This window comes from Oryctolagus cuniculus, chromosome 10 (assembly GCF_051225735.1).
Source record: "Oryctolagus cuniculus isolate XC-2025 breed Fujian yellow rabbit chromosome 10, ASM5122573v1, whole genome shotgun sequence".
Lineage (NCBI taxonomy): Eukaryota > Metazoa > Chordata > Mammalia > Lagomorpha > Leporidae > Oryctolagus > Oryctolagus cuniculus.
In genome coordinates this window covers 104,676,610-104,689,015 of record NC_142876.1, presented here as the reverse complement: position 1 = coordinate 104,689,015, position 12,406 = coordinate 104,676,610, and the positions used below count along the sequence as shown (strand labels likewise).

General features: G+C 58.6%; 1 protein-coding gene across 1 annotated transcript in view; it reads right to left on the bottom strand.

Moving 5' to 3' along the window:
• The window catches only part of LIMD1 (LIM domain containing 1), a 58,218-nt gene extending 47,589 nt beyond the window's left edge, over positions 1 to 10,629 (bottom strand). Inside the window, exon 1 of the mRNA XM_002713396.6 lies at positions 8,481 to 10,629. Within this exon, the coding sequence (XP_002713442.3) occupies positions 8,481 to 9,846 (1,366 nt within the window). The 5' untranslated portion in view covers positions 9,847 to 10,629. The remainder of the gene's footprint in view (positions 1 to 8,480) is intronic.
• Between the last annotated feature and the right edge of the window lie 1,777 nt (positions 10,630 to 12,406).

The following is a 12,406-nucleotide window of genomic DNA, read 5'->3' as shown; positions in this document are numbered from 1 at the left end:
GAACGTGGGCTCGCTCACAGGGTGACCTCACTCGCTTCTGAGCAAACTTTGTTACTGCACACATGTTTCTCACACCCTCCCCACCCAGGCTTCGCTGCTAGCACGTGGAAAGCTTCCAAGTGCAGCTGATGCACACGCGCGCACACACACACACACACACACACACACGGGGCTGCCCCAGCCACCATCAGCCTCAGGGCCAAGAGCTTTCTCCCAGCCAACAGCTCCAAATCCCAAGCTAGCTCTGAGGCTTGCAGCACGGGAAAGGAAACAGAATTAAAATAAGCACAGGACATCCAGTCCTCAGAAGGAAACCAAGGGCAGAAGAGCGAAGCCAGGGGCCCAAAGCGGCACAGCCAGATCAAGCACCACCAGGCCTGCTGCCCGCATTTTGTGATGCAGAGACAGTTTTCAGCAAACAGCGGGAAGCAGTGCGAAGTGGGGTGAGGAGGGGGGACAGGCGGGACAGGCGGGACATTTCAGCGGATGCAAAACCTCAGGCCAGCCCTGACCATCATGTGAGCAAACATGGCCACAATGTGTTGCACCCTGCCAAGAGGAAATCCAAAAACCCAGCTGACGAGCAGCTCAGGAGAACAGGGAAGCCACTGTGATGGCCAGAAGGGGGCTGTGGGCAACAGAGGACAAAACTGCTACTGACTTTTCTTCTTTATTATTCTTTGTTTGTTTTTTTGGTTTTTTTTGAAAGAGAGAAATAGATCTATTTTCTAGCTCACTCCCCATATACCTCCAACGGCCAGGGCTGAGCTGGGCTGAAGCCAGGAGCCCAAAACTCAATCCAGGTCTCGTACGCTGAGCGGCAGGGACATAAGTGCTTGCACCATTGCTGGCTACGTCCCTGGGTGCACATGAGCAGGAAGCTGGAAGCAGGAATGAGCCTGGGACTCAAACCCGGGCCCCCCGCTGTGGGACGCAGGCAGCCCACGCAGCCTCTTACTCACCACCCTGGACACACACCCTCTGACCTATCTTCTGAAATGACTTACATGTGCTGTCCAGCCCAGGGCCTGCAGGGCCACGTGTCCACCCCTGACTCAGAGCCTGCATTTTAAGAGGGGCTGTGCCCATCAGATCCTCTAAGGACCTTGCTCATCACACCTCCCAGAGCAGGCTGGCAGGGCCAACCCACGCTAAACTGACATTCCCCCCCTCTGAGTGACAGAGAAGCTTCCAGAACTTTCTACGTGTTATAAATACATGTTTAGGGGGAGGGAACTCGTGGCCTCTGATATCCTCCCTGGCAGCTTCCAGTATCCGGGAGTAACCCGTCCTCACTCTCCTGGGACCCAGAGATGAGTCACACACAAGAAAGATGAGGAAGGAACTTGGCCAAGTCTACACTCACAGCTCCCAGAGCTTAAAAATAACCTGGCTGTGGATCATCCCCACTCCCTTTGAGAGGCTTGAGCAGAAAGTCCGCTGCCTTCCAGGCTGACCCTGAGTGCCCGTGTCCGGGAGCTTCCCTGGGAGGGGGAAAGGGAAAAGCAAACCCTGGAGCACAGATAAACCCCTGCCGGCTGGCACGGCCCCACCTTGACGCACCTTTGGCGACTCGGGTGACCCGTTTTGTCTTCAGGCGAGGCTTCTGCCCCATTTTCAAGGCAGGTATGGGGAACCCTTTATCTGCCGAGGGCCATGTGGGTATTTTTACCATCACTGGCAGGCAGGCCATACGAAATTATCAGCTTACCGATCGGCCTGCTGTAGACTGCTCTGACTTTTCAGTTCCACCTGTGGTTGCAGGGCCGGACCAAATAATTTCCCGAGACTCAGACGTTCCCTACCCCCATCAGAGCCTCTGCATGTGGCCTGGGGTTGCTGCCCATGCTCAGAAGGCGGCATCCCCGCCACTCCAGAGACGTGTGCGCTGGGACACCCTATCCAGTCTACAGCACTAGGGGTGACACACAAGCACCCCACAGACCTGGCCTGCTCAGCCTCCACAGCCTATCAGTGCCCTACAGGGAGGAACGCACATTGGGCAGCACAGAAGAGGAACCCACATGCCACCTGGATTTACCACAGTGGGGTCCGGCTCCTCTGGCCAGCCCAGGGACCCCCACACCTTGCCTTCTTTGTGGTTCCCACTGGGGCCCTGGCTCCAACAGGGCAGCGGGGAGGCCTCGGCTCTGAGCTCATGAGCCCTAAAGTTCCCTTTGTCAAGAAGCCACAGCACATCCTGGCGCCAACAGGCGGCACAGCACAGTGGTCAAGGGCTCCAGCTCAGTAGCCGGACTCAGCAAAGCCATTTCATAAATATACTGGCCAGGTTAGTTGGGGTCTATGTGCCTCCAGTTTGCCTGTCTGTAAGATGGCAATAATGAAACAGGGTTACTGGGAGGACTTAACGAGTTAACACACTTAGGGTGCTTAGAAAAGTATCTGGCAGTCTGCTAAACGCTTGACAAGTCTTGCCAAACCATCTCGGAGCCACAACCCCTGCTAAAAACCCTTCTCCTTGGGGCTGGGGTTGTGGCATAGCGGGTTAAGCTGCCACCTGCAACACGGGCATCCCATAAGGGCACCTAGCCAAGTCCTGGTGGCTCCACTTCCAATCCAGGTAACCTGTTGAAGCGCCTGGGAAAGCCACGTCAGGGACTCAGATGAAGTTCCTGGCTCTTGGCTTCAGCCAGACCCAGCCCTGTGTGTTGCAGGCATTTGAGGAGTGAACCAGTAAGCAGAAGATCTCTGTAACTCTGCCTTCCAAATAAATAAATAAATCGTGGGTTTTTATATATAGAGAGAGAGAGAGAGATTATATATATTATATATATAAAGTATATATATAAGTATATATTTATATATATTTATATGCTTTATTTATATATATATGTATATATATACTTTGTCCCTCCCTTTCGTTGCCCCACTAGCCGACACGATGTGGGGCACAGGGACACAGACAGAAAAGACTGGTCCAGACAGCGCTGGGCCATGAGGGCCACTGTCCTGTGTCAGAGGAGCAAGCCTGAGGCCCAGCAATGCCCAGGGCAGCACAGAGCCCATGGAGGAGATCAGGGACATGCTGGCAAAAGCAAGGGCGTGGAGGGGTTGGGCATCTGGCCTGGAAATAAAGACACCACTTTGGACACCTGGGATGAAGCCCTGGCTCAATCCCACTTCCAGCTCCTGCCGATGCACACCCCTGGGAGGCCACGGCAAAGGCTCAAGTGGCTGGGTCCCTGCCTTCCCTCATGGGATATCCACTTTGAGTTTCAGGTTCCTGGCTTCAGTCTGGGCCAACCTCGGCCACTGTGACCATTTGGGGAGTGAACCAGCGATGAGAGATGGCTGTCTCTGAAGTTCAGATAAAAAGCCAACAAGGACAGTGAGCACCACAAAGCTGTGCCCCTGTCAAGGATGCCAAGGTCAATGAGAACAGCTTCCAAAGGCCCGCGGGCCGGTGACCACGCAACTCCGGCGGCTGGCCATGCCAGGCTCACCTTTTCTAATCTCACCCTAACCTTCAGAGCGCAAGGGCCTCCAGCTCAGACAATGGATCTGCATTTAGCCAGAGACCCCAGGACCTCAGCACACGCTACACTCTGCATTACCAATCGGCTCTGCCACTGCTTTGTACAATAAACTTTCTATAGAAAATGTTAACGATGATCATGATTTTAAAGAATGAAAGATTTATTTGAAAGGCAGAATTACAGAGAGAGAGAGAGAGAGAGAGAGAGGAGGGAGAGACCTTCCATCCACTGGTTCACCCCTCAAATGGGCTCAAAAGCTGGGGCTGGGCCAGACCAAAGCCAGGAGTCAGGAATTTCTTCTTGGTCTCCAGCATGAGGACCAGGACCCAAGCATTTGGGCCACCTTCCGCTGCTTTCCCAGGCGCATTGAGAGGCAGCTGGATCAGAAGTGGGGCAGCCAGGACTCGAACTGGTGCCCACATGGGATTTCCCCACTGCAGGCAGCAGCCCAACCTGCTGTGCTACAGATTACGACTTCTGCAGGTGGCAGGCATGTGAGAGTCGGGAGTCCTCTTTAAACAGCATTTCCTGACTATCTCAAGTAAAACCGACTGCCACATGCCATTGAAAATGTAACCAAAACCAAAGTTTCTGGGAGCAGGTGGGGCACTAGGCCACCGCCCACCCCCCGCTGCCCAGGCCCTTAGGCCAGGACGGCGCCCAGGCCACCTGGCTCCCTGACACCCAAGTGTGTCCCTACATGGAAGTCACAAATCAACAGAAACAGCGCTTTCCTGAAGCCTCTGGCGAGAATGGCCAATCAGAAGGCTGCCTGCCTGGCCTTCTCCGTGGAAAGAGCAGGAAGACAGGATGGAAAAAACAAGGCGTTCTTTCCTGGTCACAGAGGCACAGTGCAGAAACATCCCACCCCAAGGAGGGGGACCCCAGGGAGAGAGCGTGCTGGGACAGGCGGGCACCGTGGGAAACTCTGGCGGGGTCAGCACACAGGGCCGCACTGCACAGGCCTGAAGGACCCAGGCTGGGGACAGCAGGGACCTATGTGGGAAGGGACTCGACAGGTACAGCCAACAGCAGGGAGAGGCATGGTCCGGGAGCCCGGGGAGGGAGAAGGGTGAGGGCCTGACCTGACCGTCCAGGGCACAGCGGGGACGTGACCCGCCTGTGAGGACATGAACCTCTCTGAATGAGGGCTGGGGGTTGACTCATCACCCTTCCCCCCTCGTAGAGAGGGCTGGTGGCAGGGGAGGGCCTGAAGCATGGGATGAAGTCACAGCCCCTCAGGGAACACAGAGGACCAAGCACAGTCTGAGCCCTGACCACTGACCACACCCACAAGGGAGCTACCACTGCCACGGAGGGGGTCCCGCAGGGGAGCTGGCCCTGCCCTGACGCCCGGGACTTGCCAGCCTTGTTCATTCAGATCACCCTGTGGTCACCACTCATCCCAAGACCTGTTGTTTTCAAAAATCTCAGTTTCCAAAGTTCCTTTGATCACACAGTCGCTCGGACTCGTTCCAGGCGAGAGGTCAGAACCCTGGAGGTGAGGCCGAATGGAAGGCAGCCCAAGGGGCCTTCCTGGCTGATGGTTCCGCCTGGACGTGGAACATCTACACATTACATGCCGGGAAAACGTTCAACACGCATGCCTTCCTGGAAATGCACACACAGGCTGGGCACGTGCACCTGCAGGGCTGGACAGGCAGAGTCAGCATCTGGGGTGTCATCCACAAAAGCTGCCTGAAAGATCAGAAATGCACCTTGCGTGTCTTCCACCAGGCCAGATTACGGCACAAGGTCTCCAGAAGGCGTTTTGGTGGAATCCACATCCGGTCTGCCAGAATCTGGACAGATACTGGACAGAGCCAGATGGCGGAGGTGCTTCTGCCACTTCTGCCTGGCGTGTGGTCAGCTGGGACCTCAGGGCTGCGGACAGACAGCTGTCCGGGACCTCGGGAGGGGCCGCTCTGTTAGAGGATCCACCCAGGTTGCTTCCTTAGCTGTGCAAAATGCTCCACTTCCCCACCCAGCCCCACACAGTTCCAGGATGGAGTCAGATGAGCAGTGTGTGAGGGGTCATGAGGACCAGCAGCGGCATCTTCTATAGGACGGTCAGCAGGGAGGGAGCCCGGAGGACGCTGCCCCGTCCCACCGGACTGCTCACCTCTCCCAGGGGTCCTGCCAGTAAAATGCGGCCCGCTGGTCCAGGTAGAGCTGTTCCCAGGAGAGCCGTGCCTGTCGTCGGGTGCCTGGGCTAAGGCAGGTCAGCCACTGTTTCTACAGCCCCGGATGGTCCACCAAAGACAGGCAGACGCAAGACAGCCAACCACCTCCTCTCCTGCTGTGGGCGGGAAACGGGCACAGCCGGCCACCTACTGGGCAAAGCAGACCCTGGCACTTACTTATTCTCACCTCCCTACCCCCTCCAGGGCCTGACAGGTCTGGAGGAGCCCCCTCTCCGCTGGGGCAGCTTTGGCAGTGACCACCCAGCCCCACCGACAGCAGCCAGAGAGGGCACACAGGACACAGGAGTTCGGGATCCTGAGTGTGGGGGAAGAAGGGCTGGGGGCCCCTGAAGCCACCTGGGGCGGGGGAAGGGGGTGCTGAACCTGGAGGATCAGGCAGAAAGAAGGCAGCCACTCTGACCGGGGAGACCCCCCAGCGCCACAGTGCGGGGTTGGAGTAGGAGGAAGCTGGTGACCCTCAGCAAGTCACTCACACTCTTGGGCCTCAGTTTCTCAATGACAAGCAGCAGAATGTCCCTGGACCTATCTCGGAGGCCTCTGTGTGGGTTTCATGACAACAATGCCCACAGAGCACCAAACCTAACCACCAGGCACAGCACAGGCACCACATGGTTGGCAGCTATTACCAGAACACAGCTCTCACCTGCCTGAGACAGGGCCATGGCGGCCCTCTCCTGGGCCTCCCCCCCACCCCTGCCCTCCTTCCCCTCCACCCCTGCAAGAGGGGAGGATCCAGGGGCACCCTGCACACCAAACCATCCAGGAAACCCAGCAGGTGTCCAGCACAGAGGAGAAAGGTGGGCACGATAAACCAAAGGCCAAGGTCCCGTCTGCTGGGCACACGGTGGCACACACAGAAGGCCGGGCAGTGCCTTCCGAGAGCCGTGCCCAGGCAGGCGGGAAACCCAGCAATGCTGCCCCGGCAGCACACACAGCTCGCCCTCCACGCTCTGCTCCTGGGCTGTCAGCCTTGGGGACGACGCCTCCCAGAGTCCCCTGGCCACCTCAGCCCTGCGCCTCTGGTCCCGCCTCCACTGTATTTCTCTCTCCACTGTTTGCTCACTCACTGCCTATTTCCTGCCTTCTCTACTCAACTGTTGGCCCCAGGAAAGCAGGGGGTTCCGCCTGTGCTGTTCACCGTGTATCTCCCACAGCCTAAGAACACAGCAGGGCCAAGGCAGGCGTTCAGAAAGAGACGTGACGGACGGGGCCAGCTACCGCTGCGGCTGCTCGGACCCAGACCAGAAACCCGCACCCCTGAAGAAATAAAACTGCTGTTCTGTTGTTCAGTGATCTTGAACTCAAACACTAGACGTCACTTTGGGGCTGGTGCTGTGGCACAGTGGGTCACTACTTGTCACTGCCTGGGATGCCCACAGCCCCCGTCAGAGTGCCCAGGAGAGAGGCCAGCCTCCACCTCCAAGCCAGGCAGGTTCCCACTATGTACCTGCGAGGAAGGAAACCATGGCCCAAGTTCTTGGGTTTCTGCCGCCCACATAGGAGACCAAGGTGGACTTCCTGGCTCCTAGCTTCAGCCTGGCCCAGATCAGACAGTTGTGGCCAACAGGGAAGTGAACCAGGAGATGGAAGATCGCTCCCTCTCCCTGTCACTCTGCCTTTCAAACAACATAAGTTAATTAATAATAAATGAAATAAAATTAATTAATACTTTTCTAAAGCAAAAAAACGACACCTCTAGACCCTTCTAAGAACAAGCGGTCTTTCTGGCTAACTTCTGTGTGACAGCTAAGTCGTGACTCTGTAGGAGGACACAGTGACATTCTGGTCACCTCCAAAGCCCAAGCAGAGGGGAAAAAAAGGCTGAAGCCAGCAGTCTCCAAGAGCTTGTCGTTTTTTAAAAAATAAAACAAAATGTACAAGTTTGAGTGGAGCCAGCAAGAGGCACCTTCCAGCCCATTTTGAACCACAGCTGTAGGTGCAACCTGGTACTCGGGGCTGTGGGCTGTTAGGAGGCGCCTGCTCCAGCTGGGCTCAAACCAGCCTGCACATCACGGCCACGCGCGCCGGGCTGGCTGGCAGAACCAGAGCTAAGGAAGGGCCCAAGAGGTTCTATTTCAACCATTTCCCAGGCAAAAGGATGCTGGTGCAGAGACTACACTTTAAGAACCACTGCTCTAGAACAATCTTTCACGGTAACTGTAAGCAAGTACCTGCAGTCACACACACGCATACACGGATGTGTGAGCACACAGACACGCACACACAGATGCACCCACACACACAATGCACACACATGCAAACATGCATGTGCACAGATATGCACAAACATACACACATGTGCACACACACACAGCAGTCAGGAGCCCCCACCCCCACCACTGGTCCTCAAGTAGCCAGACCTGCCCAGCCCTCCACAAACAACCTGCGGGGGGGGGGGGGGGGGGCGGATCTGCCCTGAGAAAGCCACTCCCACTCAACTCCCCCATGAGCCTGTCACTGGGAGAGGCACTAGCTGCACAGCTGAAACTCCTGAGATCCAAAGTTACAATGTTTCCATTTCCTGATTAACAGCCAGAAGCAATCCACATGGCCTCACTCTTCACACCTAGGCAACCCCCAGCCCCAAGACCAGCTTTCTCCCCAACATGCTTTCACCCCAAGGATGCTTTCAAGTTTCTGAATCAAAAGTAACTGGAGGAGGAAAACAAAAAGAGGCAAGCCACTCAGGAGACCTCCAGCCTCACTGGTGGGGAGCATGACCCCCAGTTAAGGAACCCCATCGCCCCACGGCTGGTAACTCCGCCAGCCTCTCACTCACCAAAGTAATCGGCCTTCGGGTGAGCATCCATCTCCCGCTCCAGGCGCTGGGTGAGGGCTTCCAATTTTAACTCGGCGGCCGATGGGCCGAGCTCGGGTCCCGGGGCCAGGGTCTGGCAGGGCAGCCTCACCCTGGGGGAGCTCTCTGGGAGCTCAGGACCCAGGCTACTGTCAGGGGACCACCCCAGGGGATCCTCTTTGGAAGTCGAGTCAGGCAGAGTGGACATTATCGGATGGGCAAGGCTGGTGGGGCTGAGCTGGGCAGCCGTGCCGAGGTCTGTACAGCCAGGCTTAGGCCCCAGCCCGGGGACAGTACCCAGCTGGGCACTGTCCTTGCTGGCTGGCAAGGAAGACAGGGCAGGAGTGGAAAGGTAAGACTTGGGCCCATCCTGGAACCAGGGCTGAGGGTCCATGGCGGGTTTGGACGTCACGCCTGAAATCTCACTCCCCAGGCGCGAGTCTGTTCTCGGAAGAGCTCCTGGCCCAGAGCTGTTTGGGGCCAGGGGTGCTGACACAGGAGGGGTCCTGGGCTGAGCGGGTCCCAGGCCTGGGGCCCCGTTCTCCAAGCCTGGAGAAGACAGGCCAGGGCTCACCCGCTGGGAGGAAGCCGTGGACCAAAGGCCTGCTGGCTTCTCACTGCTGCGGTTACCGATGCCAGCATCCTGGCCACCAAGGGCACTCTCAAAGGGCCTGCTGGAGCCGAGGGAGGGCTGCGGCTGGTACAGGCGATGGTCCCCACAGGGTTTGGGCAGTGGCGGGTCACTCCCTTGGGGGCCAGGCCACCCGCTCCCTGCACCCAGGCTGATGCTGGAGGACCCAGGTGGAGCATCACCCCACTTGGTGCTTGCCAGGGAGAGATTGTCATAATAGTCCCCGTGAGTGAGGCAGGAAGGATCTTCACAGATACCAGGCCGCTGGGGAGCAGACCTCTCCAAACTGGCAGGGCCCTCCCTGGAGCCACAGTCTTGGCTGCCCAGTTTCGGGCCCTGGACACCGGGCCTGGTCCTCTGCTCCTGGCGGCTGTACAGGGGCTGCCCGGCGGCAACCATGGTGGCTGCCCCGGTGGAGGCTGCCAGAGGGGGCCTGGCAGCACCATCGCCCACCAGCCTGCTGCCCACAGCGGCTCCGTTGACGGGGCCTCTGCCCCCCCTGGGCAGGGTCTCCTCCTGAAGCTGTTGCTGCTGCTGCTGCTGCTGGAGGTGGATTTTGGCCATCTTGGTGGCAAACACCCTGCGGGTCTCCTCAAACTCAGGGTTGTTGCTGGCACCCTTGTCCACTCGGAAGAGCCCGTCCTTGGAGGCCTCATACATATTCAGGTCCTCGATGAACTTGCTGGCCTGCAGGCCCAGGTCACCGTACTTATCCATGTCGCAGGCTGGTGTCCTGGCCTAGCCCAGGTGCCCCGTGTGGGTGCGTGGCGCAGCAGAGCCGCTGGGGGAAGGGCCGGCCTTCAAGTTCTGTCCGGGACAGGTGAAGGCTGCCACCTGCCCAGCGTGGGGGTCATGACCCCAGGGCTGTGCGTCCAGCCGGGGTTGAGGTCTCCAGGCCAGTGGGATCAAGTTGGCTCCCAACTCCTGTCCCCTTCGGGGTCGTCCACGTGGGGGGAGCTGCTGGCGCTGAGCAGTTCCCGGCCGGCTCAGAGTTTTTCTTTTTTTCCAAATCAAAAAAGTTAAAGAAACAGGAGAAAGAAGAGAGAAATCACATCCGCCGCAGGCAACCGGAGACCGCCAACAAGGCGGCAGCCAGGCTGGGGCGGCCGGCAGAGCGCAGAGGCCCCAGGCACAGCCGGGGCCAAGGCGCGGCGGCAGGCGGTGCAGGCAGTCCCGGGCGCTGGGGTTCCCGCGGCTTCCTCGGCGCGGCGCGGGCCCACCGGAGGCCCGGGCAGCGGCAGGAAGTTCACGACAGCCGGAGCGGGCGGCCCATTGTCCGATGGCGGCGGCGGCCCGGCGCACGAGCCAGCCGGAGGGCGGCGGGACGCGGAAGTGAGTGCGCCCGGAGCAGTCCCCGCCGCTCGCCTGCCGGTCGCTCACGTCCCCGGCCGCGGGGAGGCGGGGGCGAGGGGCGGCCGAGGGGCGGAGTCGCGCGGGCGGGCGGGCGCCCCGGGGTAGGCCGGGCCCGTGGCAGCGTGGCGCGCGTCCTGCGCCCGGGCGGGCCGGGGCCGGGGAGCCCCGAGGTGTGCCCGGCGCGGCCGCCCCGCGTCCTGGCCCGGGGCTGAGCGGGAGTTCCCCGCTGCCTCGGCCGCGAGTCCCGGACGGGATTGGGTCTGCGGCCTCCCTTCCCGTCTCGGGCTCCCAGCCCGGTCCCGCCCCTGGCAGCGCTGGGCGGGGTCCCGCGCGCCGAGACAGCCGGGCCCCGGCGGGCCGGGGGAGTCTGCGTGAGCGGAACCGTCGGGCAGGGTCGACGGGGCTCCTCGGCCCGCCGTGCCTCAGTTTCCCCGGAGGGAAGGCTACCCACTGCCCCAGCTTCCCCGAGGGGCAGGACTGGACATCCGGGGAGCCACCTGCGGCTGGGCCAGAGTCCAATTAGACAAGGAGACTGAGGCATAGGGAGGAAGAGTCTCAAGGTGTCAGTGTGACCCGCAGAGCGCGCGTGGGCGCCCACGTCCTCTGAAAGCGCCGTCGTGGGCCTCTGACTTTCGGGAGACTGAGGGCCCTCACGGGGAACCTGACTCCCGGGCGCCCCCGCCTGGCCCAGCGCTCCCTACGCCGGCTCCGAGGTGACCGTGACGCGGTTTCATTTCCCACACGGTCACTTCCCCGCTGAAACCCGCGATGCTGACCCGGGTCCACCGTCCAGGACCTCGGCGGCCTGGCGGGCCCTGCGTCCCCTGAGCGGAGGTGGCGGCTTCCTGCCGAGAGCCAGCCCCAGAGCCTCTGCTGAAGGTACCTCCCTGGGCCCTCCAGCAGCGGACCCTGTTGCTCTGTTTCAACATCCTCTTAATTTCGTGCTCAGGTCTGATCTCCGCTTATTCCGGGACCTCCAGAAAGTTCCTGCGTCATTGTGGCACACTGGGTTAAGCCTCGGCTTGAGGCACCGGCATCCCATGTGGATGGCCAAGTTGGAGGCCTGGCTGCCTGCTCCACTTCCGATCCAGCTCCCTGCTGATGCACCTGGAAAATCAGCAAAAGACGCCCCAAGTGCTTGGGTCCCTGCACCCACGTGGGAGTCCTGTGTGGAATTCCAGGCTCCTGGCTTTTGCCTAACCAAGCCCTAGCTGCCGCCATTGGGCAGTGAACCAGAGCACGGAAGATTCTCTCTCTTTCTCTCTCTCTCTCTGTGTCTCTGTGTCTCTCTGTCTCTCTCTCACACACACACACTTTGCCTTTCAAATAAACAAATCCTAAAAAAAAAAAGCTCGTGGAAAATGGAATTAAAAGTATGAGTTTGTTCTGCTTCGAAACCATGTTGAAATCCAAGCCTGGTTTCTTCATACTACGTATTTTCCACCTGTTATGAAAAAACAGGGTTTTTTTGCACCAGAACAAACTCATTCTTTTAACTCGCTTTTGCAGTAAACCTTTTGAAGTCCCCTTATCTAGTCACACTGCGGTATGGGTGGGGGACTTGATTGGAAGATTCGGTTGGATACCAGATTTCCAGGATGTTCGAGTCATCTATTGCATCTGCACATAACTGACCTACACAGACCCTCCCGAGTACTGTGTTCACTTCTAGATAACTTACACTGCCTAATACAATGCAAAAGTCGCTGTCTTGCATTAAGGAATAATGGCCAGGGAAAACAAGTCTCTGCGTGTTCAGTACAGATGCATTCTTGTATCCTGAATATTTTCCATATGCTCTTGCTTGATTCCAAATATGTGGGAGCTGTGGCTTTGGGGGGCTGGCTGTAATTATTTATCTGTTTACATGTGTTTCTGGGTTTGGTTCATTGGTTCCCCACACCCTTTAGACGATATCCATATG